The sequence below is a fragment of the Pleurodeles waltl genome, chromosome 4_1, assembly GCF_031143425.1.
Source record: "Pleurodeles waltl isolate 20211129_DDA chromosome 4_1, aPleWal1.hap1.20221129, whole genome shotgun sequence".
Classification (NCBI taxonomy): Eukaryota; Metazoa; Chordata; class Amphibia; order Caudata; family Salamandridae; genus Pleurodeles; species Pleurodeles waltl.
In genome coordinates, this window is record NC_090442.1 from 398707611 (window position 1) to 398733676 (window position 26066).

The following is a 26066-nucleotide window of genomic DNA, read 5'->3' on the forward strand; positions in this document are numbered from 1 at the left end:
ATATCTTATACTTCTGCCTCCTCTTCTTCACTGTCCACATGCTCCACAGCAGCCACAAGACCACATCAGGCCCACCCTCCTGCAGAAAAGGCACATGGCGTCGCAAAGCCAAGTTGTGCAACACACAGCATACAACTATTATCTGGCACACCTTCTTCAGTGAGTAGTATAGGGAGCCACCCGTTAGATGGAGGCACAGGAATCTGGCCTTCAGGAGGCCGAAAGTCTGCTCTATAATCGTCCTAGTTCGCCATTGTGCCTCATTGTAGCGTTCTTCTGCCCTTATCCAGGGATTCCTCACTGGGGTCAGTAGCCATGACAGGTTGGGGTAACCAGAGTCACCTGCAAATATCGAGGGGTATCTGTTAGACATAGACAAACCCTTAGGGACTCTCCCATACTCAGACACCTATTCAAACTGTGTGGGGACCTTGGGCTCACCTATTAGCCACACACGGTGCCTCTGGAGTTGGCCCATCACATAAGGGATGCTGCTATTCCTCAAAATGTAAGCGTCATGCACAGAGCCAGGATACTTGGCATTCACATGGGAGATGTACTGGTCTGCCAAACACACCATCTGCACATTCACTGAATGGTAGCTTTTACGGTTTCTGTACGCCTGTTCATTCCTGCGGGGTGGGACAAATGCCACATGTGTACCATAAATGGCACCAATGATGTTGGGGATATGTCCCAGGGCATAGAAGTCACCTTTCAATGTGGGCAAATCCTCCACCTGGGGGAAAACGATGTAGCTGGGCATGTGTTTCAGCAGGGCAAACAACACTCTGGTCAACACGTTGGAGAACATTGGCTGAGACATCCCTGATGACAAAGGCCACTGTTGTTTGAAAGGAACCACTGGCCAGGAAATGGAGCACTGATGGGACCTGCACTAGAGGGGGTATTCCTGTGGGATGGCGGATAGCTGACATCAGGTCAGGCTCCAACTGGGCACACAGTTCATGGATTGTGGCATGATCAAGTCTGTAGGTGATAATGATGTGTCTGTCTTCCATTGTCGACAGGTCCACCAGGGGTCTGTACACAGGAGGATGACGCCATCTCATCATCTGCCCCAGCAGATGTGCCCTATGGAGGAGAATGGTGAGCAGAGGGTCAAATACCACATAGGTTGCATAATAGGGTTTAGCACTATTGTGATTTAATCGGTGTGTGGCGCTGTCTGTCTGTATTCCTGCTAAAATGTGCTGTGACCCAGTTAGGTGCCCTGCCATGTGCCCCCCTGAAATGGCAGCTGCCTGACCTGTAAGGAGGGACAGAGGGAAATGAGGTAACTGAGCTGGCATTGTGCAGCGTCGCGGTAGGCGGTCGAAGATCGCCGCGCAATTTAGCATTGGTTATCACTGGGCCCTATGAGTTCCAGGAGCCAATGATGATGTACGCCGGCGGTGACAGTGCTCACCGCTGCGGACGTGACCGCCATTTTCTATTTGTGCACTCACTTGATACCTGACCTTCAACAGGAAAGGACCTACACTGCAAATGCTGCTGTGACCTGAGTCTGGAAGCGACAATGGCTACAGTGTCTGGGGAAAGGGCCCCTGCCTTCACCGCGGAGGAGTTGGACAAACTGGTGGATGGGGTCCTCCCCCAGTACACGCTACTCTACGGTCCTCCAGACAAACAGGTGAGTACACTGTGAGCATGATGCATGGGCAATGCCTGTTTGGAGTGGTGTGGATAGAAATACATGTTTGGGGGGTGGGGGGGCTGTGGCCTGCATGTGAGGATGGTCAGTGTATGTGTTTCAGGACATGGGTGGGAACTGGTGGGCAATCAGTAAGAAGAGCCGGGCAGTGTAGTAAGTTCCATTCTTACTTTACCTTTACTCTAGGTCAGCGCCCACCAGAAGAAGGGTATTTGGCGTGCCATTGCCAAGGAAGTGCGGACCCTGGGGGTCTATTATAGACGGAGCACCCACTGCCGCAAGAGATGGGAGGACCTGCGCCGCTGGAGCAATAAAATGGCAGAGGCCCAGCTGGGGATGGCCTCCCAACGTGTAAGGGGTGCCTGTCGCACCATGAACCCCCTGATGTTCCGGATCCTGGCGTTGGCATATCCGGAGTTGGATGGGCACTTGAGGGCATCACAGCAGCCACAAGAGGGCGAGTAAAGTCTCAGTCAGCTGACTCTGTGCGTTTTTTTTACGGGGTGTGGGCAAACTTGCTAGGGTAGCTTCTTTTGTTAGGCAGGCTCTGTGCCACTCCAACCCCAATAGTGGTAGTGGGCATCTACAATTAGTCAGGCTCCTGTGGGTTCCAGGTGTGCAGCAAATGGGGTTAGGCATCGTCCCCCATGGGCAGGTGATTTTCCTAGGAACTGTTAGTGCATGGGCTAGTGCATAGGGCTGCTCCCTGTGTGTTGTGTCCGCCAACGGTAGTGGTGTTGCTGGCACTGACCATGTGTCTCCTCTGTCCCCCCCCCCCCCCCTTTTTGTTTTGTCATTCTGTTCTTGTGTGCATAAGCATCATCTGGCAGAGGAGCAGTGGCATCGGAGCAGGAGGGAGCTGCAACCCACATGGCCCAGGAGGGTGAATGTACGGAGTCTGAAGGCACCAGTGGGACGGAGGGTGAGGGGAGCTCCACGACGGGGACAAGAGGGGACACCAGCGACACCTCCTCTGTTGGGAGCTCCCTTGTGGTGGCGGGCACATCTGTGCCCACTGCAACAACAGATACAGCTGCCACCCTCCCTGCCAGCACCGCCCTCCCAGCAGCCCCATAGCGTGTTTCCCGTGCCCGCTCACCCAGGAGGGTGGGCATCTCCTTCGCTTCAGGCACCTCAGGCCCTGCCCCAGTCAGCCCTGCTGCCCTCAGTGAGGAGGCTATTGACCTCCTGAGATCCCTCACTGTTGGGCAGTCAACCATTTTGAATGCCATCCAGGGTGTCGAGAGGCATTTGCAGCAAACAAATGCACACCTGGAGGGCATTCATTCTGGCGTGGCGGCCCAACAGAGAGCATTTAAGGCTCTGGCCTCAGCACTGATGGCAGCCATTGTCCCTGTGCCCAGCCTCCCCCCTCCAACTTCCACTACCCAGACCCAATCCCCTCTACCTATCCCAAGCACACCATCAGACCAGCATGCACACACATCAACACACAAAAGTGGCTCAGGCAAACATAAGCACCACACATCCCACAGGCACTCACACAAGCACCATACCCATGCAGACACACCAACATCCACTGCCTCCACTGTGTCCTCCTCCTCCTCCTCCACGTCCTCTTCCTCCCTCCCAGTCTCATCTCCACTCACACCTGCATGCACTACATCATCAGCCACTACCTCCATCACCACACACCGCTCACGTGCAATCACCACCCCCACTACCATTCACACGTCCCCTGTGTCCTCTCCCAGTGTGACTGTGAGCCCTCCTCCCAAAGTACACAAACGCCCGCACACACCCACTCAACAGCCATTCACCTCACAACAGCCTCCAACCCATGCACCTTCACCCAAACTCAGCAGACGTACACCTCCTACAACCACTACCTCTTCCTACACTCCCAATCCCCCTCCATCTTCCCATCCCAGTGGGTCTAAGAAACTTTCCTGGCTAGCATTGACCTCTTCCCTACACCTCCCCGCTTCCCGTCCTTCCACTAGGGCCAGGTTGTCTAGAGCCCTGACCAGCACCTCAGCCACCAAATCCACGTCCAGTGTGGTCCCTGCAAGTCCAGGAACATCGAAGGGGGCACCCATCAGGGCTGCCAGTGTGCTACATAGTGAATCCAAAGACCACCCTATTCCGCCACCTGCCAAGGTAAAGAAGGGGCCAGCATGCAGAAGAGAAAAGCTGCACCAACCACCCAGCAACGCCTCTTCCAGAACCAAAGAGGACAATGCCAAGGTCCCAGCAGCGACTTGCAAGGTGGGGAAGGTACACAAGAGCAAAGGGAAGTCAGCTCAAGGCACGGAGCCTCCGGGTGAGGGACTGGTGTCAACCCTTCCACAAGACAGCCCAGCAACCTGTACCACGGTGGGCACCGCCGCGACGACCGCCACCTGCACGGCAGCTGCCTTAAGTACAGTCACCAGCATCATCCCCAGTGGGCAGCTGTTATATGAGGTAACTACAGTGGAAGGTTGAGTGTAGTGGAATGTGAGGACGAGGAATGTGAGAGTAGGGGGAACGGGGATTCGGAGAGAGGGAACGGTTGTGAGAGGACTTACATACGATCTCGGAGGAATAAACCTTGGAACTACAGATTTACCTGTGCTGTCTTTACTACATTTTGGCGACAAGTTTTTTCTCGACGACACAGTAATGGTGCAACAGGACGTGCTCTTAGTGCACAATACAGAGAAACTGTAATAGGAAGAGTTTCACAGGAGTCGTACGGACTGTGAAATATGGCAGTGAAGGTGGGCTCTCATTTTTGTGATATTTTTTTTTTCTCCTTTTCCTTGCCGCTTTTGCTTCTCATTTTTAAACTGCCGGTGTGAGTTCAGTCGCGTGGCTCCATTTTGAACAATGCGTCGCGCGACGCTCTGTTGAAGATTCCATCGGGTTGCTATGCGTGTCGTGGTATACGCGCTGTATAAACTGTGCCTCACAACCCAACGCGCTATTCGTTTGAGTTGTTTTGGTCGCAGAATTGTACCTTACCTGTTTATGTGCCCTGCACTGCACCTGCCAGCACTTGCTTTTCATTGTGATTTGTTCTGGGCGGAGCCTGGATTCCGGCGTGTAGGCACCAAGAAAGGACTAGTGTGCAATCCCTCCTGCCAGTGTCAATAATGAAGGACTAAAAACATTGCCATTAAAGGAGAATACCGTTCTGATGAAAGTAGATTAACCTTATAGTAATAAGGAAACCGTCACACATTTTTTTTCTTGTTTTTCTTCTGGTATTTGTTTTTAAAAAAAATAAAAAAAATAAAAAAGAAGAGAGATGCAGTTTGAACCTCCTGCAAAATTTTTACAGGACAAAGGAGATCCACCAATGCACTGGACTAGGTGGAAGGAGGAGTTCTTAACGTATATGAAAGCTATCGATGATGACGATATGTCACAAGAAAGAAAAAAAAATATTTTATTACACTGTTTGGGCTCTGAGGGGCAGATGGTCTTCAGAACTTTACCCCCAGTACTAATACAAGATCAAGCTGATGGAGAAGTGGACGTCTTCAAAGAAGCACTAATGAGGTTGGAGAAGAGGTTCAAACCTACTGCGAGTCTAGCATTAAATAGATTCAAGTTTTACACCAGGGTACAGCATTCAGAAGAGACATTTGATGAGTTCCTTACAGCGCTGCGAGGATTATCTATACATTGCAAGTTTGGTAATATGACTGATGAGAGGATATGGGATCAAATTATAGTGCATGTGGAAAGTAGGAAAATCCAAGAGCATCTGTGGGTTATGGGAGATCCCAAATTGCAAGATGTAATTTCTACTGCGAAAGCTCTGGAGCAATCTGAACAGTAGATGAGATCTGTACAGGATGCAGATAAAGTTACAAGTATAGAGTCTGAGGTGGTGGGTGCAATGGTGGGTGGTAATTTGAGTGGTAACTCTGGTATCAAGAATACTGCTGTCGGTAGGAAATGGGTGAAACATGATAGGATGGAGAAACCATCATGTTTCCGTTGTGGTAGTTCGAACCATCTTGCATCGTCGCCCCAGTGTCCAGCAGTTGGTAAAGAATGTATGAAATGTGGGAGGTTGGGACATTTTGCTCGAGTATGTAAAGATTTCAAGAAAAGTAACTATGTTGCCAAAGGAAAGATCGCATGTGCAAGTAGCAGAAAAGATGGCGAGGATTGGCAGATGTGTGATGGTGAGCAAAGGGGCATGGTGTTGTCACTCAAGCATGGAGATGAAGTAGTGTGTGAACAATTAAGGCAACCAAGATGTGAGGTACAAATTGCTGGGAGGAAGCTGGAGTTAATGGCAGATTCGGGGTCACCTTGGACAATTGTTACACAGGATTATTTTAAGCAAATTTTTGATGGAATTTGGGATATGACAGATTTAAAGGAACCAGATATTATTGCAGAAAGTTTTGAGGGGGGAACTATTGAGGTGACTAGTTTTATTGAGACTGCAATCATCTTTAAAGAGAGGTGTGCCAATATTAAATTGTATGTTGCAGTTAAAGGTGTTAATGTCCTAGGGTGGAGAGACCAAGGTAAATTGGGAATAATTTTGAATCCCTGGTGTAGTGAACCTGTTTTAGTTGTTGAGTCAAGGGAGGCGACAGAGTGGATTACTTCTAAGTTTCCACAGGTCTTCACTACTAAATTGGGCAAATTAGCCAATTATAGCCATAGAATTAAAGTCAAGGCTAATGCTAAACCTGTGATACAGAAACTTAGGAACGTTCCCATCAGTGTCAGAGAGGAGTTGAAGCAGATTTTATCAGAAATGGTGAATGAGGGTGTGATAGAAGAGATTGAATCTTCTGAATGGGTTTCTCCGATCGTTTTAGCACAAAAATCTGACAAATCCTTGAGGCTGTATGTGGATCTGAGAGCTGTGAATGCTAGTATCATTGTGAATTGTCATCCTTTACCAAAAATATATGAAGTTATTAGTATGCTGGAAGGGGCGAACATTTTTTCCACACTGGATTTGAGATCAGCGTATCACCAGATTGAATTAACGGAAGACTCTAGACATCTCACTGCTTATCACCCCGCAAGGATTATACCAGTTTAAAAGGATGCCATTTGGTTTGGCGTCAGCTGCGTCAGTCTTCCAGAGGGCAATGTTTCATCTATTCAAGGACATGGACAAATATGTGAAGTGTTTTCAAGACGATGTTCTAATTTTCTCAATGGATGAGAGGGAACATAAACAGCACGTAGAAAATGTTTGTAAAGTCCTGAGTATGAGTGGTTTGACCTTGAAGGAAAAGAAATGCAAGTTCTTTTCAAAATCTGTTGAGTACTTAGGTCACACGATTTCGGGAGAAGGAGTGGTACCAAAACAATCACTAGTAGAAGCAATAGTCAATGCTCCTGCTCCTGACAATCGTGAGAAGTTATCATCATTCACCGGCCTGTGTGAGTATTATAGCAAGTTTATTGAGAATTTTGCTACAAAAATGGAGCCATTGAGGGAGCTTACACGTAAAGGAGTTCAATATGCATGGACAGAAAAACAGAGTAATGCATTTGAGAGGATTAAGAAAGAAATTGTGGAGGCACCTACTTTGAGGCCTTTCTGTGTGGGAGCACAATGTATTGTAACTGTGAATGCAAGTATGTATGGGATTGGTGGTGTTTTGTCTCAGATGTGTGGGAAGGACAAATGGAATGTTACTTTTGCCTCTCGTACATTGACTGAGGCAGAAAGAAGGTATGCAGTAATTGAGAAGGAATTGTTAGCATGCATTTGGGCTGTGGAGCATTTCCGGGACTATATTTGGGGGACAAATTTTATTCTGCAAACAGACCATAAGCCTTTGGTTGGTATTTTATCTCCAGGTGGAGGTTGGAATGCTACTGTCCGTATTGCCAGACTTGTCTCCAGGTTGCAGGAGTATTGTTTTAAAATTGAGTATGTGCCAGGAAGAAGCAATGCTGTAGCAGATTGCTTGTCGCGTCTTCCGCAAGAGGAGGGTAAAGCATTTGAGAGTATTTTAGAAAGTGATGTGGTATCTGCTGTGTCCGGATATATGTCTGCCGAGTTTGGTAGTATAGAAGAGGATAAGTGGATGAGATGTGATGAGGAAGATTTGGTTCTCCAAGAAGTTAAGAGATATGTGAGTGATGGTTGGCCTGGAAGGAATAGTATAGCTGCTGAGGTAGAGCCGTATGGTAAAATTAGGGATGAATTGAATATAGAGAATGAGTTGTTGTTTAAGAATGGGAAATGCATTCCTCCAAAGGGTATGCAAGAAGTGATTTTGAAACTGGCACATGATGGTCATCCTGGAATGTCATCTATGAAAAGACTGATACGCACATGTTTTTGGTGGCCAGGGTTGGATAAAATGGCAGACCAGGTAGTGAGGGAGTGCTGTGTGTGAGTGTGAATGCAGAGAAAATGTTGAAGACGGTACCTGCTCCTCTAATTCCTATTCCCTGGCCGAATTCTCCTTGGCAAAAATTGGGTTTCGACATTTCTGGCCCATTCTTTTCTCTTCTGACAGATACACGTAATGCTTTGGTGTTAATTGACTACTTTTCCAAATGGCCAGAGGTGAAGTTAGTTGCCCAGGCGACATCTGCAGCCATCATTGAGTTTTTCAAGGAGGTGTTTGCTAGGGAGGGCTATCCGGAAGTTTTGATTTCGGATAATGGTGTCCAGCTGACTTCTGGCGAGATGCAAAGTTTTTTTAAATATAGCAACATCAAACATGTTACTACTCCCCTCTATGATCCTCAAGGTAATGGTCAAGTAGAGAGATTTAATCGTGTTCTTAAGGATAGCATTTTCTGGGCACGTGGATTCGGTGGAGTGTGGAAAGAGAAGTTAAGGGAAAAGTTATGGTATTATCGCATTACCCCGCAAAGTGCTACTGAGGTAAGTCCGTTCAGATTACTTAAAGGAAGACATCCGGTGTCTAAATTGTGTCCGTGGTGGTTTAGGAAGAAGCAGAGTAAGGACTGGGAAGAAGTCTCAGTGGAGGAAATCAGAGAAAGGGTAACGAGGAAACAAGAGAAATTCAAGAAGAGGTATGATGACAAGTGGAAGGTGAAAGAACCTAGTTTTGTAGTGGGCGATTGGGTGAAGGTGCGTGAGCCAGGTTTCGTGATGAAAGGTGCGGCTAAGTTCGGAAAGGCTTTGAAAGTGATAAAAGTTTTCAAAAAAAGTGTTGTACTCAGGACGGTAAAGTGTGGAATGTGAGTAGATTGGCAAAGTGCGTATGGAATGGTAAATACCTGGACGGAAGTAATGGAACAGATCCGTTGGTTAAGTTTGGAAATGGTATGTGGTCTGTTGAATGTATAAATGAAGGGGTAGATCATGAACAACAGGAGGTTATGGAAAATGGGTCTGGTGTAGAAGAAACTGGTGAAGGAGAGACTATTAGGGAGTTGGATGATAGTGATGTTAATGTTACTATGAATGATAGTTGTAAAGAAATGGCTCCCTGTTGCAGTTACCCCCCACTTTTTGCCTGATACTGATGCTGACTTGACTGAGAAGAGTGCTGGGACCCTGCTAACCAGGCCCCAGCACCAGTGTTCCTTCACCTAAAATGTACCATTGTATCCACAATTGGCACACCCTGGCATTCAGATAAGTCCCTTGTAACTGGTACTTCTAGTACCAAGGGCCCTGATGCCAAGGAAGGTCTCTAAGGGCTGCAGCATGTCTTATGCCACCCTAGAGACCCCTCACTCAGCACAGACACACTGCTTACAAGCCTGTGTGTGCTAGTGAGAACAAAATGAGTAAGTCGACATGGCACTCCCCTCAGGGTGCCATGCCAGCCTCTCACTGCCTATGCAGTATAGGTAAGACCCCCCTCTAGCAGGCCTTACAGCCCTAAGGCAGGGTGCACTATACCATAGGTGAGGGTACCAGTGCCTGAGCATGGTACCCCTACAGTGTCTAAACAAAACCTTAGACATTGTAAGTGCAGGGTAGCCATAAGAGTATATGGTCTGGGAGCCTGTCAAACACGAACTCCACAGCACCATAATGGCTACACTGAAAACTGGGAAGTTTGGTATCAAACTTCTCAGCACAATAAATGCACACTGATGCCAGTGTACATTTTATTGTAAAATACACCCCAGAGGGCACCTTAGAGGTGCCCCCTGAAACTTAACCGACTATCTGTGTAGGCTGACTAGTTTTAGCAGCCTGCCACAAACCGAGACATGTTGCTGGCCCCATGGGGAGAGTGCCTTTGTCACTCTGAGGCCAGTAACAAAGCCTGCACTGGGTGGAGATGCTAACACCTCCCCCAGGCAGGAATTGTCACACCTGGCGGTGAGCCTCAAAGGCTCACCTCCTTTGTGCCAACCCAGCAGGACACTCCAGCTAGTGGAGTTGCCCGCCCCCTCCGGCCAGGCCCCACTTTTGGCGGCAAGGCCGGAGAAGATAATGAGAAAAACAAGGAGGAGTCACTGGCCAGTCAGGACAGCCCCTAAGGTGTCCTGAGCTGAGGTGACTCTGACTTTTAGAAATCCTCCATCTTGCAGATGGAGGATTCCCCCAATAGGGTTAGGATTGTGACCCCCTCCCCTTGGGAGGAGGCACAAAGAGGGTGTACCCACCCTCAGGGCTAGTAGCCATTGGCTACTAACCCCCCAGACCTAAACACGCCCTTAAATTTAGTATTTAAGGGCTACCCTGAACCCTAGAAGATTAGATTCCTGCAACTACAAGAAGAAGGACTGCCTAGCTGAAAACCCCTGCAGAGGAAGACCAGAAGACGACAACTGCCTTGGCTCCAGAAACTCACCGGCCTGTCTCCTGCCTTCCAAAGATCCTGCTCCAGCGACGCCTTCCAAAGGGACCAGCGACCTCGACATCCTCTGAGGACTGCCCCTGCTTCGAAAAGACAAGAAACTCCCGAGGACAGCAGACCTGCTCCAAGAAAAGCTGCAACTTTGTTTCCAGCAACTTTAAAGAACCCTGCAAGCTCCCCGCAAGAAGCGTGAGACTTGCAACACTGCACCCGGCGACCCCGACTCGGCTGGTGGCGATCCAACACCTCAGGAGGGACCCCAGGACTACTCTGATACTGTGAGTACCAAAACCTGTCCCCCCTGAGCCCCCACAGCGCCGCCTGCAGAGGGAATCCCGAGGCTTCCCCTGACCGCGACTCTTTGAACCTAAAGTCCCGACGCCTGGGAGAGACCCTGCACCCGCAGCCCCCAGGACCTGAAGGACCGGACTTTCACTGGAGAAGTGGCCCCCAGGAGTCCCTCTCCCTTACCCAAGTGGAGGTTTCCCCGAGGAATCCCCCCCTTGCCTGCCTGCAGCGCTGAAGAGATCCCGAGATCTCTCATAGACCAACATTGCGAACCCGACGCCTGTTCCTACACTGCACCCGGCCGCCCCCGCGCTGCTGAGGGTGAAATTTCTGTGTGGACTTGTGTCCCCCCCGGTGCCCTACAAAACCCCCCTGGTCTGCCCTCCGAAGACGCGGGTACTTACCTGCAAGCAGACCGGAACCGGGGCACCCCCTTCTCTCCATTCTAGCCTATGTGTTTTGGGCACCACTTTGAACTCTGCACCTGACCGGCCCTGAGCTGCTGGTGTGGTGACTTTGGGGTTGCTCTGAACCCCCAACGGTGGGCTACCTTGGACCAAGAACTAAGCCCTGTAAGTGTCTTACTTACCTGGTTAACCTAACAAAGACTTACCTCCCCTAGGAACTGTGAAAATTGCAGTGTCCACTTTTAAAACAGCTATTTGTGAATAACTTGAAAAGTATACATGCAATTTTGATGATTTGAAGTTCCTAAAGTACTTACCTGCAATACCTTTCGAATGAGATATTACATGTAGAATTTGAACCTGTGGTTCTTAAAATAAACTAAGAAAAGATATTTTTCTATAACAAAACCTATTGGCTGGATTTGTCTCTGAGTGTGTGTACCTCATTTATTGTCTATGTGTATGTACAACAAATGCTTAACACTACTCCTTGGATAAGCCTACTGCTCGACCACACTACCACAAAATAGAGCACTAGTATTATCTATTTTTACCACTATTTTACCTCTAAGGGGAACCCTTGGACTCTGTGCATGCTATTCCTTACTTTGAAATAGCACATACAGAGCCAACTTCCTACAATAGTTCTGTTGCATCACGGGTAAAATCCAATGTCAGGACAAGACGTCAACCTGCCAAGTTCAAGGACTTTGTTTAAAAAAAGAAAGGGGAAAAGAGGTGAATTCAAAACTTTTATTTACAATGTATTTACTGTATTTTAACTTTTATTTACAGTGTATTTACTGTATTTTTTATGTTTTTTTGTTTTTTAAGGAGGGAAAGTGTGTAATATGAGGTAACTACAGTGGAAGGTTGAGTGTAGTGGAATGTGAGGACGAGGAATGTGAGTAGGGGGAACGGGGATTCGGAGAGAGGGAACGGTTGTGAGAGGACTTACATACGATCTCAGAGGAATAAACCTTGGAACTACAGATTTACCTGTGCTGTCTTTACTACAGCAGCCTTCCGAGGTTGCAGGAGACGGCCTGGTGTCTCCCTCCACAAGTGCAGACACCTGCACCACCGGCAGCATCTCCACCGCAGACACCGCTGCAGCCACCGCCACCTGCCCTGCGACGTGCCCAGCCAGTGCCACTACAGCAGACATCAGCAGCATCCGCAGTGGGCAGGCGTCCGAGCTTGCAGGAGACATCCTGGACCCTGCACACACTCCATGAGGCACCACCACCAACACTGGCACTTCCAGCAGTTTGCAGCCTGAGTCGTCGCAAGGAGGAGTGTGGCTCTGCCTCCATGGAACATCATGCTACCTTTTACCGGTAAATCTCGTGGCTCAGACACCCATCTGAGGGTATGGGAACTGCCACACCGCTGGTTCAGCATCATTGGGCACCATGCCCCCTCCAGAACCAGTGGAGAACAGCATCCACTACCCCAGTCCTTGGCAGGATGAAGCACTCTGGGGGCCATGTCCCCTCCAGAACCAGTGGAGAACAGCATCCACGACCCCAGTCCTTGACAGGATGAAGCACTCTGGGCGCCAGGCCCCCTCCAGAACCAGTGGAGAACAGCATCCACTACCCCAGTCCTTGGCAGGATGAAGCACTCTGGGCGCCAGGCCCCCTCCAGAACCAGTGGAGAACAGCATCCACTACCCCAGTCCTTGGCAGGATGAAGCACACTGGGAACCATGCCCCCTCCAGAACCAGTGGAGAACAGCATCCACTACCCCAGTCCTTGGCAGGTTGAAGCACTCTGGGCACCAAGCAGGATGAAGCGCTCTGGGCACCAGGCCCCCTCCAGAACCAGTGGAGGAAGGCATCCACTCAAGAGACTGTGGCTTTGCACTCCCCAGGAGCAAGCAGTGGGCAACCCACCCTCTTGAGAGACTGTTGCTTTGCACTCCCCAGGACCAAGCAGTGGGGATGGAGCCCCCTCGAGGAGCAGTGGCGTCGTACCATCATCCGGCTGAGGTGCCCCCCCTCACCTTCCCCCTGAGGTGCCTGTGTTTTTTTTTTACTTGATGCCCCTGCAGTGTTCTCTCCGTTTTGAGGCAGGTGTCATGTGTGAGCTTCGCCCATGCTTTTTGGGACCACTGGTCCACGGACCTTTAATGGGCCACTATACAGACTTGTGTAAATATTTGTATATACTGATGCTCTGAAGTTATCTTGGCCTACCTGATTGTTCGATTATTACACTCATTAAACTCATTTCATTTGGTTCTTGCGTTCTTCCAGGGGGTGACGGGGTGTATCTGTGATGTAACTGGATGTGTGTGTGTTTATGTTGTTGTGGGTGGGGGTGTTGCGTGTGTGTGTGTGTGCCACTCTCTCCCCCCCCCTCCCTTGTGTGCTAGGTGCAGTACTCACCGTCGCCGCCGCCGTGTTTGATGTTCCTGGTAGATGAGGAGGTAAACCAACATTGGTAACACCTGTAACTCGGGCTCCATGGCGTCCTGGTTCCTCGTTGGGTGTCGAGAGGTGAGTGATTTCCCTTCTGTGTACTGTTTCCGCTGTGCTTTTGATGGCGTTGGTACCGGCCCGGAAAAGCTGGCAGATTGGTGCCTTGTAATAGTGTGGGCGGTACATTGTCTTCCGCCTGTCTGTTGGTGGTTACCGCTGCGGTGCTTGTTTCTACCGCCGTAGCGGTCGGAGTGTTAAAGTGGTTTTCTGTGTTGGCGGTTTCCGCCATGGTCGTGATTCAATTTATTTTTTTTACCGCCGGCCTGTTGGCGGTATTACCGCTGCTTTATCACCGACCGGCAGGGTTGTAATGAGGGCCAAAGTGTCCCGAGCAAGTTACAACACTCTCAAACGGAAGTCCTGTATCTAAGATATCATTTTGAGAAAGAAGTGAGAAAGGTGTCACAAGAGAGAATCTCTGCGATTCTGAAAATTAATCTGCCAACAACTCAAAGAGAAGTCAGAATGTTTCTGGGAACGGTGGGCTCCTGTCAACAGTAGATAGCCATATTTTCCATGAAGACCAAGCCTTTACAGAGGTTGACACACAAGGATGTGTCTGATCTGATACCATGGGAAAATAACTGTTTGGTTGCCTTCCTAGAGCGCAGAGAAAGTCTCTGTCATGCCCCAACACTAGGAATGCATCATTACAACTGAGCCTCTGGGAATGCCTCATTACAACGGAGTCTTTACACTTTTCTGCAGTGAGAGGGAGTGCTTCGCTCTCTCAGTGCTTACACAAATGCATGGAAATGCACGAAGACCTGAAGCTTATTATTCTGCTACTATTGAGCCTGTAGCCGATGGACTTGATTGCCTTAAAGCTGTAGCGACAGTAGGTGTCAGCATGAAAGGTGTGGGAGTATAGCTATGGGACTCGCTCTTAATGTCAAAGTGCCACGTACTCGTACTCAGGACCTGGCAATCAGCAGGTTGACTAAATATGAACAGATTATACTTGCTGCACACATCATCATTTTAAAACTATGTGCTTTGTTGAATGCTGCTACTCTGTAACCATTACCTAAATATAAGCATGATGTTGGGGAGGTGGAACAAGACTGTCTGGATGACACTGAACTATGCCCCAAGCAAGACCCAATATTTGAGATGAGCCTCTGGCAGACTGTGATTATATATTGTTTGTGGATGGCTCTTGTCTAAGAGATGTCGATGGGTGAACCCTAAGAGCTGCTTACATAGTCTGTACAGTTGAGGGGGTAGTAAAAGCCTCCTGGCTTCGAGATGTAGCCTCTGCACAAGTTGCTGAGTTGATTGCTCTTACTTGAGCCTGCTCTGTTTCAGAACAATGGAGAGTGACTATTTTTACTGACAGTCACTACAGCTTTGGTGTGTTACATTGTTTTGGACAGTTGTTGTCACAGAGGGGATTTATAACATCATCAGGACGTCCCATTAATGAGGAGCATGCCATGAAACTGTTGGAAGCATTTCAATGGACTAAAGAACTTGCTGGTGTGAAGTGTTGGCCACATAGGAGTAGGAATGACTTTTACAGTTGCCAACCATTATGCTGATGAGGATGCATACTTGGGAAGAGGATAAGAGGCTACAAGAAAAGTTAGGAGAAGCAGAAAAGCAGTGTTGGGTCGGAGAAGGTTGTGCCAAAAGAGCTGATGAAAGCTTGGTATCAACCAATGGAAGAACTGTGTTGCCGGATAGGTTGCTGTCTCCGATGGCTAAGCATGATCATTGTCCTGCCCCTGTTGGGAGGGATACCATGGGCAGGCTGTTTGAACAGCATTGGTTCAACCCCCGGTTCATGCTGATGGCTGAGAGTGTGTGTGTCAGCAACTGAGTGTAAGAACAAGGACACAAGAGACGTTGAGTCACATGGGAGATCAGAAGGCCCATTTAACATGATAAAGCTGGACTTTATTGAGATGACTGTGTGCAACAGACTGAGAAATGTGCTGATGGCAGTAAGCATTTTCTCATGCCTGGATTGAAGCTTACCCAACAAGGAGAAATTACAAATTCAGTGTAGCTAAACTGTTGTTGTGGGAACTTATCAACAGGTATGGTTTTCTGACTTTGCTGGAGTCAGAACCAAGGAACTCATTTCAATAATGAGATCCTTAGAATGTTGTGCACAGCGTTGCAAGTGGAACAGAGACTGCATTGTAGCTATTGACCTGAGACTTCTGGAATTGTGGAGCAGGTCAATGGTACGCTCAAAGTGTGTTTATCAACATCTCTGAAGTGGCTGGCTGCTTTGGCGCTGAGTCTACACAGTTTTCTTGATCAGAGAACAGGACTGTCGCCCCATGAGACTATCATGGGCTGAGTAATGAGGTTGTCTGCCGTGCCTGCAAATGTGCTTGTGAATATTACAGATGATATGATTCTCAACTACTGCAAGGGGCTAGCTGATATCGAGGAATAGACAAAGCCCAACTGTCACACACACCCAGCCGCGTGATTCAGAGAAAGACTACAGGCACTAACTACCTAAGGAAGAAAATGCAAACACTATAAAAGTGTAATTTTCAGAAGAATTTTAATTTAAAATCAGATTTCAGAACAGCAGGCTATTAAATCGTGATTCCAAAGACCTCAAACATGCGGAGATTACTCTTCCCGTTTCGTAATTACACTTATGTAATAAGGTAATTCCAATGTTATCCTATGTGAGAGGCAGGCCTTGCAGTATTGAAAAACGAATTTAAGTGTTTTTACTACCAGTACATGTAAATCTTAAAAGTACATGTCCAACGTTTTAAATACATGGCACCCTGCCCTTCTGCTGTCCAGGACCTACCTTAGGGGTGACGTAGCTATTAAGAAGGTAGGTCTGGGCCTAGCAAAAGGTTAATTTTGCCCATCTGAAATGCCAGTTTAAAACTGCACACACACAGGCTGCAATAGCAGGCCTGAGACATGTTTAAAGTGATAAAGTGCTACTTAAGTGGGTGGCACAATCCGTGCTGAAGGCCCACCAGTAGCATCTAATTTATAGGCCATGGGGACAGATAGTGTAATTTTACTAGGGACTTAAAAGTAACTTAAATATGATAATTCAATATGTTTTAAGGCGAGAGCACAAGCCCTTTAGCACTGGTTAGCAAAGTAAAGTGTGCAGAGTCATAAGGTCAGCAAAACAAAGTCAGCTAAAACAGGAAGTCTGAAGGCAAAAAGTTAGGGGAAGCCACACAGAGGATTAAAAGTGCTGCAAATCAGAAAGATCATGTGCTTATGTTCACTGAAGCTGACCCACTGTTGAGAGGAGAAGGAGGGGAATCCACCTGAGACTGGGCGTTTTATAGGTTCAAGATTAAACCAGTTTAAGAATGGTAATCAGAATTGATGACTAGCCCTATAAAAAATATTAAGCTGCTGCTTGACACAGAGTTTCCTTTAAAGGCATAGATTTGAACAATTAAAGGCTTGGACCCAAGTGCCGTTCACAGGGACTTCCCTGTTAATACTATAGGAAAAACTTTGTGATAGCGGACAAAATCAATCAAAGGTCATGGAAAGGCACACAAACAAAATACAGTAAACTAAAATGAGTAACAAAGTTACATAACGTCCTTCTGTGGGTTTTTAAACCCCCAAGGTAGCTCCTACACTAGCAAAACACAAACGTATTAAACTAATCTCTATTAGAACATTGGAATGTTGGCAGCTCCATTGAGAACAATGGAGTGCTCCAGGCTTTTACTGGCCGGTAAAAGCCAGCAGCGCCAGCATTCCAATCTTCTTTGTTCACTGCAAGCAACAGCTGTGAACAAAGCCTCACGGAGCCTGAGGGGATTTTAATCCCCTCCGGTTACGTGAAGCCTTTGTTTTATTTATAAGAACATTCTGCCCTCTAATGGCAGAATGTTCTAATTGTCTTAGAACCCGCCGTAGCGGGCTCTACCGGCTATATTAAAGGCCCTCTCCCTTGTTAAAGGCCCTCGCCTTCGGCTCGGGCCTTTACCGCGGGAGCGTGCCTTTAATTTAGCCTTAGGAGAGGGCCATTAATAGCCAGTAGAGCCCGCTAAGGCTGGTTGTAAGGCTAGTAGAACATTCTGCCATTAGAGGGCAGAATGTTCTCAAATAAAACAAAGGCTTTACGGAACTGGAGGGAATTAAAATCCCTTCAGGCTCCGTGAGGCTTTGTTCACAGCTGTTGCTGTGAACAAAAAAAATTGGAATGTTGGCGCTGCAGGCTTTTACCAGCCAGTAAAAGCCCGGAGCACTCCATTGTTTTCAATGGAGCTGCCAACATTCCAATGTTCTAATAGCCGGTAGAGCCCGCTACGGCAGGTTCTAAGGCTATATCATGATGAATGCCCATGGAAAATCTAGTTGGGTGGTGAAAATAACACAGTTGGTTTGCAATAAAGTAAAATAAAGGTATCTATTTTTATGTTTTTCTCATTTGTTAATTGCATTCAGATGGAAAGTTAAAACTAGAGTATGTCAGAAATGAGGAATGATAAGTTCACCAATGGCAATGAAACATCAACCAGTTTTAACCTTGAAAAGTACTTAATTTTAATGAATAATGTAGCAATGTAATGTGTTTTCATTTCAGTAATGGAGAGTTGCCTGTAAGACAATTAGAGTGTCTGGAGTGGAGCCAGAAACACCAAAAGTGTTTTTCAGCCAGGTAAATAAAGACTACCAATTATCAACATACTATAAATGTGCTATTGGAACAAAGACAAATATGCTTTTGTAGTCACTGATATTTTACAGCTCTTTTAAAACACATGCCAAGTCTAAATGTTACTTCTGGAAACAGTTCAACATTGTGAATATCACAGCAGTCATTACTTGACCATGCAACCTAACCAACAAGCCAAAACATTCTGTTTCCTTTCCAGCTCTCTCAAAATTAACAAAAGAGCTTGCTTATGCAACAAAGCTGTAAGTGTGAGGTAGGTCATCAGCATCCATTTTCACTAGCAAGGACCAGGTATCCATTGGGAACAGCAACAGCTGGGTGTACACGTGGTAAGACATCACCTTACTACTCAAAGAGCCCAAACAAAACAATAAGCAAGACAAGTTGAAAAGCAGTCACTACACAGACTGATTGGCACCAACAAGTTATTCACTGTCCTGGTGGACATGTCCCTTACTATGGTAATGCATTACGTGATAGCGACTATATCTAGCTGCAGATTCCTTTCCTTTGAATTCTCCCCAGGCATCACACTGGATCCAGAAGATTTTCATGAACAGTACCTCTGCACGCCACTCAGTGGTGCCAATCAGCTCCATGTCTGTCATGGGCATCATCTGTGCTGAAAATTACATCATGGGTCTTACTTAGGTGCCACCCATGCATGCCGACGTCAGTTTCTTTTCACAAATTTTCACGCCAGAAGCGCAGAGCCATGAAGAACACAAACTACTGGTGTGTTAAAACTAAGGCCCTGAAAGGGGAGTCCCTGCCCCTCGAAATCAGTTCACAGCACGGGGAGGATGAGTGGGTCAGTAAGGCATTACTGGAGGGAAGTAATTTGTCCATCTGATAGAGACTTCTAGTTGCGTATTCCTAACCTTTGAATAGATACCGAAGCAATACCATCCCAGGAGGTGGGTCTGCAAACCAAGTTCAAATTAGAAAGTCCTGCAGGACAGAACGGCAAAGTTCCCGCCCCTACGTACCGGACTGTCCAGGCAGTAGTGTTTGGTAAACATGTGCAGAGATGTCCACGTTCCTGCCAGGCAAATGTCCAGGACTGGAACTCCACGTGCTAATGTAGTGGTTGCAGCTTTAGCTCAGGTAGAATGAGTGCACAAACCCTCTGGGGGTTGTTTCTTGGCCAGTGCGTAGCAGATCTTATTGCAGCGTACAATCCATCTAGAGATGGTTTGATTTTGCACTGCCTAACCTTTTCTTTGCACCCACATACCCTACAAAGTTGGTCAGCCACCCAGAACTCTTTTGTATGATCAAGGGGTTCAGGCGGTGGAGTCTCTACTTTTTCTTCAAAGGATGTTGGGGTGTGTAAAAAGTATGCAAGTTGATGGATGGGCCTACTTGAAAGGGTGTGGCCACTTATGGCAGAAAAGAGGCCCTAGTGTGAAGCACCACTTTGTCATGATAGATAAAAAGGTAGGGCGGCTTAGGTGAGAATGCCTGCAGCTCGCTCACTCTGCAGGCAGATGTAACGGCCACAAGGAAGGCTGTTTTCAATGTAAAAAGCCTGACAGGACAATTGCAGAGAGGCTCGAAAGGGTCACACATCAAAAAGTCACACAAAATTCAGATCTCCTTGGGACATAATAAATGGGGATGGAGGAAAAAGATGTGCAAGACCTTTGAGGAACCTATATACAATAGGAGACTCAAACAAAGAAGGTTTATTAAGCAACTGCAAAAAAGTAGCAATAGCAGAAAAATATCCATTAAGAGTGCCCAGAGCGGAGCCCTGCTGGGCAAGGGACTGAATGAACAACAGGAACTCAGACAAAGGGGAAGAAAGAGGGGTCAACAGACTTGTCTGTGCACCATGCCACAAATCTTTTCCAATGACAGGCGTATACCGTTTCGGTGGAGGGGGGCCTGGCTGCCAAGATTACGTTACAGACTTTGGGAGGAAGGTCAAAGGCTGCCAACTGTCACTGTTCAGTCTTCATGCAAGACGGTAATGAGTGGACAGGTTTGGGTGCAGAACCCTCCCCTGCTGCTGTGACAGAAGATCCTCCAGAAGGCGCAGTCTTAGGATCAGCAGCTTGGGATAGGATCGATGGATGTGCTCAGCAGCTTGGGATACCAGACTCTCCGTGCCCAGTCTGGAGCCACAAGGATTACTTGGCCCAGTCATTCTTGATCTTCTTGAGAACGCTGGGTAGTAGTAGTATGAGTGGACAGGAGGCCTGAACTCCACTTGAGACGAACAGCATCTCCGAGCGATTACCACTTAGAAACACCAACGCACAAAACTGCTGACAGTGTGCGTTCTCGGTAGATGCAAACAGATCTAACCAAGGCTCCCCTCACTTCTGAAAGAGGCCTTGTGCCACCTCTGTATGGCGACGACACTTGTGATCTGCTAGGCATTTTCCACTGAGTTTTTCCTCTGGTGTTCAGAGAGCCCACCAGATGTTAAACCACCAGGAATAGGCCCTGATGTTCCAGCAATGTCCAAAGGCGCAGTGTCTCTTAAAGTATCCACGACTCCACCCCACCCTGCTTGTTGTAGTTCCAAATGGTGGTGGTGTATGATCACCTGCACCATCTTTCCCTTGATAGAAGGAAGAAAGGCTTTCAATGCCAGCCAGAGAGCATGGAACACCAACCGTTTCTGCTGGAGACCTGATGCCTCTAATCTACACCTCTCCCAGATGGCTGCCCCATCCCAGGAATGATGCATCCGTCACTACTGTCAGATCTTGTTGGGGAATGGGAGGGATCTGCCTCTAACCCAATTACTGTTCGTTAACCACCACTGCAGATCTTGCACAGTTCCCTCAGAGATCTGGACCATGTCGGAAAGCTTCCCCTGACTATATGCCCACTGGAACTTCAGGTCCCACTGCAAAGCCCGCATATGCCACCTGGCATGTGTCACCAGCAGGATCCAGGAGGACATGAGGCCCAGCAGCCTCAAAGTCATTCTCACCGATATACAGGATAGAGGCTGAAACATTGGTATCATATCCAGAATATCCTGGATTTGCTGCTCAGCAGGATAAACCCGAAACTGCACTGTGTCCACAGCAGCTCAGAATTTATAGTGAACCCAAACGAATGCAGGTGGTCTGCCAAAACCCACCTGTCTGATGTGATGTAGTGCCAGGTCGGCAGTTGATGGCAAAGAGGCTGACTAGGAGGGTTTAGATGCTGTTGTGCAGGGTGGGGGGCAGTGGACTCACCAGACCCGTGGCCAGCTGACCCACGAGGTTGGTGGGTCCGACGCCCTCAGCCACGCAAAGGCTGGGAGGCATGCACGACATGGCGACTGGCCAGGAATTGGTGTGGTTGGAGACCACTTCAGTAGCCATGAAAGTGCGGTCGAAGACCACTTCTATAGCCATGAAAGGGGCGAAAGGCAGACTGTGGGGGATGAGGGGTCTCGAGGCCCAAGGACCTGACTGTAGCATGAGAATCCTTGAAGCGCTTGAGCTTTGAGTCTGCCTTGTCTCTGAAGAGACAGGTGCCATCAAAGGGCATTTCCTTCAAAGAAGTCTGGACATCCCGAGAACAGCCAGGCGTCCTCAGCCAGGTGTGGTGCCTCAGGGCGACTGTAGATAAAACCGCTCTACTTAGTGAGTCTGTTGTGTCACGTCTGCAACTAATTCTGAACTTTGCAGCGTCCCTCCCATCAGCAACAGCGTGAAAGAGTCCTGCCCGGGCCTCCTCCAGGAACTGTGGCAGCATCTGGGCAACTGTATCCCAAAGCATGTGGGAATAACAGCCCAAAAGGCATATGGTGCTCACGGACCACAATGCAAGGTTGGTGGAAGAAAACATCTTCCAAGGGGAGTCCAACCTTTTGATTACCTATCCAGGGGAGCGCAAGGGAACGCGCCATGGGAGGCAGAAGCTTGGACCACCAAGCTCTCAGGGGTGGGATGCTGTGTCAAAAAACTTGCCAATGGTGGCAGGCATGCGGCCTGGGCATAGGAACATCTGTGCTGTGTTTGGATCAGGTACCCAGTATGATTTATGTGAGGGCATAATTGAAAGGGAGCAGGGGTTCTGAGGTGGAAGCTCCCGGTTGCAGCACCTCTGTCTAGAGATTAGTCTTGACGGCCACTGAGGGCAGTTAAAGGTCCAGGACCTTAGCTGCCCTCTTCACCACCAACGCGTAAGAAGCTCCCTCCTCCATAGCCATGGTGGAGGGGAGAAAGCATGCCAGTATCTGGAAAAGAATCCGTCTGCTGTCCTCACCCAACTCTTCATGCCAGTCCATTACTTCAGGTGGTGGTATTCTAGAAGGTCCAGCGACCCCTCCCATTCATCCCCTAAGCCTAGCACATAGGAATAGGGCTCAGGAACATGAACAAGGAGGCACAGCTCCTGCCGGTGCCAGAGTCGGCATCGTACGATGCCCACCGACTCCGTGTGGGAGTTGGAAATTACAATGGGGATGGTGCTGCCCATGAGCACAGATAGCGCCGGAAGCAATGCATGGGTCAAGGTGGTACAGCCGGAGCCGGTCTGGATCCAGGACTGGATCCCTGGGAAGCCCCTCGGGGCCGGGGTTCGAGCCACTGGAGCAGAACCAGAAGGGGCCCTCTCTGTCTCCGCAGTACCCGAAGGCCAACCAGCAGGGTCAGTCTGTCCAAAAATTAGGCGCCTGACCTCATAAAACTCTTGCAGTTGGGCAGGGGTCACTCCACCTCCTGAAAACTTGGGGAGGAGCCGAGTCAGCCCAGGCACAGGTTCTGCAGAACGAGTCCTAGAGCGTCTACGGTCCCTCGTCTCGCCGGACGTGGAAAAGTCGAAGAACGCTACTACTTTTTGGACTATTCCTTATGCCTCAACTTTTAGTGTCAATCCTCTTCAACGCTATGGTAGCTGACCTGAGAGGAGTGGGAGGTAGAGACTAAGACAGCAAAAGGGTTGTTTTCTGCTTCCGTTTTTATTTAAAACAACAGCTTGGACACTACTGTGCATGATGTTCACAATAGTGTGATGTAGTGTAGATAGGTGCACAGAGAGCCTCTCTTTAGGGCAAAGGAGATTGTTCTTGAAAGTCAAAATAAACAGTATAAAACAGTTAAATGGCTGATGAATTAACTTCAGCAAGTGAAGTTATGTATAGTTACTGGATTGAATTAAGTCCAATGTAAATTCATAATTATAGTGTAGCTACATTGCAGTTGTAATGAAATCTCTGAATCTTATAAGTAAGTACCATATTCATTGAACACTATGCCCTTATAATAAGCAAAACAGTGCATACATATTTCTGAGGGAGCCACATTTCTTTGACAAAGATGACACTGGTGGCATAGCTCTGTGCTCACTGTAGATCATTACGGCTGACGGGCCCAGGTAGATGCAGGTACAGTATTCAATGTGGAAAAAGTACCACCGCCAGAACGAGGGAATGCCAAATGAGGTAGGATCCTGCATACCTGGCTAAGCTATAGGGGTGGGTCATGGGAACTCTCATTCAGAGGGTAAGACGCCATTGAGATGTTGCTTCACAACTCTGAAAAAAGTAGTGTAATAGCTGCTGTAAAATTGTTCTTTTCTTCTAAGTTTTATATGGTCAGTTTTTCTTCTGTGTAAGCAAAATTTGATTATATGAATAAGTTCCATTCAACATATGTGGATTAAGAACAAATTTTGTAAATTATCCTCTATATTTTTGGGTCATAAATGTCAGAGCTTATTCATGAAGTGCTAATAATGACTGAAACATGAGGTGACAACAACTACAACACTGACAAAAATGTTAAGAAAGATTTGGCATCTTACCAATTTCATTTTGCAGAGAAATGTTGCGAGACAAGTTGCGGAGCATGGACACGGTTGTTCTTCTCACACTGGGGTTGCTTGAGTGCAGTATCTTTTTTATGTGTTGAAGGCCATTTTCTTTCTGAACAACCATTTGTGCGACTGCAAAAGGCATCTGTCAAAATAAACAAATCGGGCATGTTACTTTAGTAAGGAATGTAAAGTATAAGGTGTGGTGTTCCCTATGATAAATCTATATGGCATCCTTTAGAGATCCCATAAGAATGTGAAATCCTCTCTCATTAATTTTATTTCCTGGCTTGGCCCTTATGGTCACCTAAAGAAGAACTACAGGTTTGCAGAAGGGAGATAAGTGCTAGGAATCTTAATGGTCTTAAACTAAGGCGAGGGGCTCATATAATGATACATGTTCAATGTCTCCATCTTAATGAGTGATACCCACTTGAAAGTCACCAGAAACCAGGTTTCCATAATAAGGGCATATGAAATAAAGTTTAGTCTCTGAACTTCTACCTCAGAGACTCATGCTGCAGTCATCTGTGATAACTAGTATCTCTGTCTTTGGAGGGTAATGCCCTATTGACATCAGCTATTCTCCAGCAACCATCCCTCTAATTACTATTCCTGGTTTGCCTCAACATTATGTTAGCGGGCACACTTCTGCAGTGCGTGCATTATAGAAAGTAATAATGAGCAACTAAGTGATTGTGGTGTGCGAGCTATCACGTTGGGGGAGGCAATGTGGTTTGGGGAGGGGAGTTCTGCAGTAGCGCATGTGTGAGAGAGATGAGGCCTCACCAAGATCATTGCCACAAACTGTAGCAGGAGGAGAAGTAAGTAGGCCCTATTATACTTCTGATAGGGGCTAATTTTGCATACAAAGACCCCTAATTTGGGCAAAATTATCATACCCTGAAAGACTCTGGAGTTTATGCTTTCCTCAGTGTCCAGCTCAATTATGAGCAGACACGCTGAAAGTCTTATATATAAATTTAGGTCTAGTTGTAATGTTGTACTTTTCCCCAATAATAGTTACGTATAAGGAGAACAAAAAGAGAACAAAAAGCACATATCCCAAATAAGTATTCACTGGACATATTTGTTAAATCTTTAGCACCCTGGTTTAAAATTAAACACTTCTGCAGTGCGCTGTTGCATTATTGTCTACAGAGCAGTAGAAAGGTAAAACAGAGAAGCAGGATTATTCTCCAATGAAACAAATCTCAAACTTGGTGAACCTCATTAGGTCTCCGCTAGATAGTGGACGCGCTATCTCTCTGAGACTATTGTAGTCTTACAGTGGGCCCGCCCCTTGCTTACCATTTGTTGGCTTGTGTGGCACTCACCTTTACAGCCTTGTAATTAGTCACTGCAGGCCTGGAATCATTTTCGTTCCTGTATGTGGAGCAGGGACCAGGCACTGATCGATTCAACTCAATTAGTGCCCGTCTGGTGCTCCCAATGTGATTGAGGTACTTCTTTTGAACTTCTAATTCCCTGCCAACAGAAGGTATGTGACTGGCAAAAATGTGCCCAGCAGGACAAACAAAATTGGAAAGTTAACTTGTTTCTTTTATTTTGTCAAGTCTTCTTTTCTCACTTTGCACTCATGTTTTGTTTTTGCTTGGGGGCACTGTTCTTAAAAGATTATGGCCCTCATTATGAACACTTCCGCTGGCCGTATAATAAACATTCTGCTGGGCAGGCGGGCGGAAACATTGTTTACGCCCACCGGCCCAGCAGAATGCCTGGCCAGGACATTGTCAGCAGCTCCACATGTAAATCGGGCAGTGACCTGCACATGGGCCCCTGCACTGCCAATGCCAAGTGCATGGGCAGTGCAGGGGCCCCCAGGGGGGCCCTGGAGCACCCCTTCCGCCAGCATTTCCCTGGCGGGAAAGGCTGGAGGAAATGGGATCATTATCCGAGGGGCAGCAGCGCTGCCCTGTCGGATAATGATGCTGTCCACGTCACGCTGCCTATCTTCATTATGTGGCTGTCTGGGTTGCCATGCTGTGTGGCGGTATTCACCGCCAAGGCCGGCATGGCGGCCCAGACCACCAACTTCATAAT

The 26066-nt window shown here is 47.7% G+C and overlaps 1 protein-coding gene across 2 annotated transcripts in view; it reads right to left on the reverse strand.

The window, feature by feature from the left end:
- Positions 1–26066, reverse strand: part of PKP2 (plakophilin 2) — a 468963-nt gene that overhangs the window by 73313 nt on the left and 369584 nt on the right. For both annotated transcript variants that reach the window (XM_069228624.1, XM_069228623.1), the window contains exon 10: positions 23994–24147. In XM_069228624.1, coding sequence (XP_069084725.1) covers positions 23994–24147 — 154 coding nt within the window. The remainder of the gene's footprint in view (positions 1–23993; positions 24148–26066) is intronic.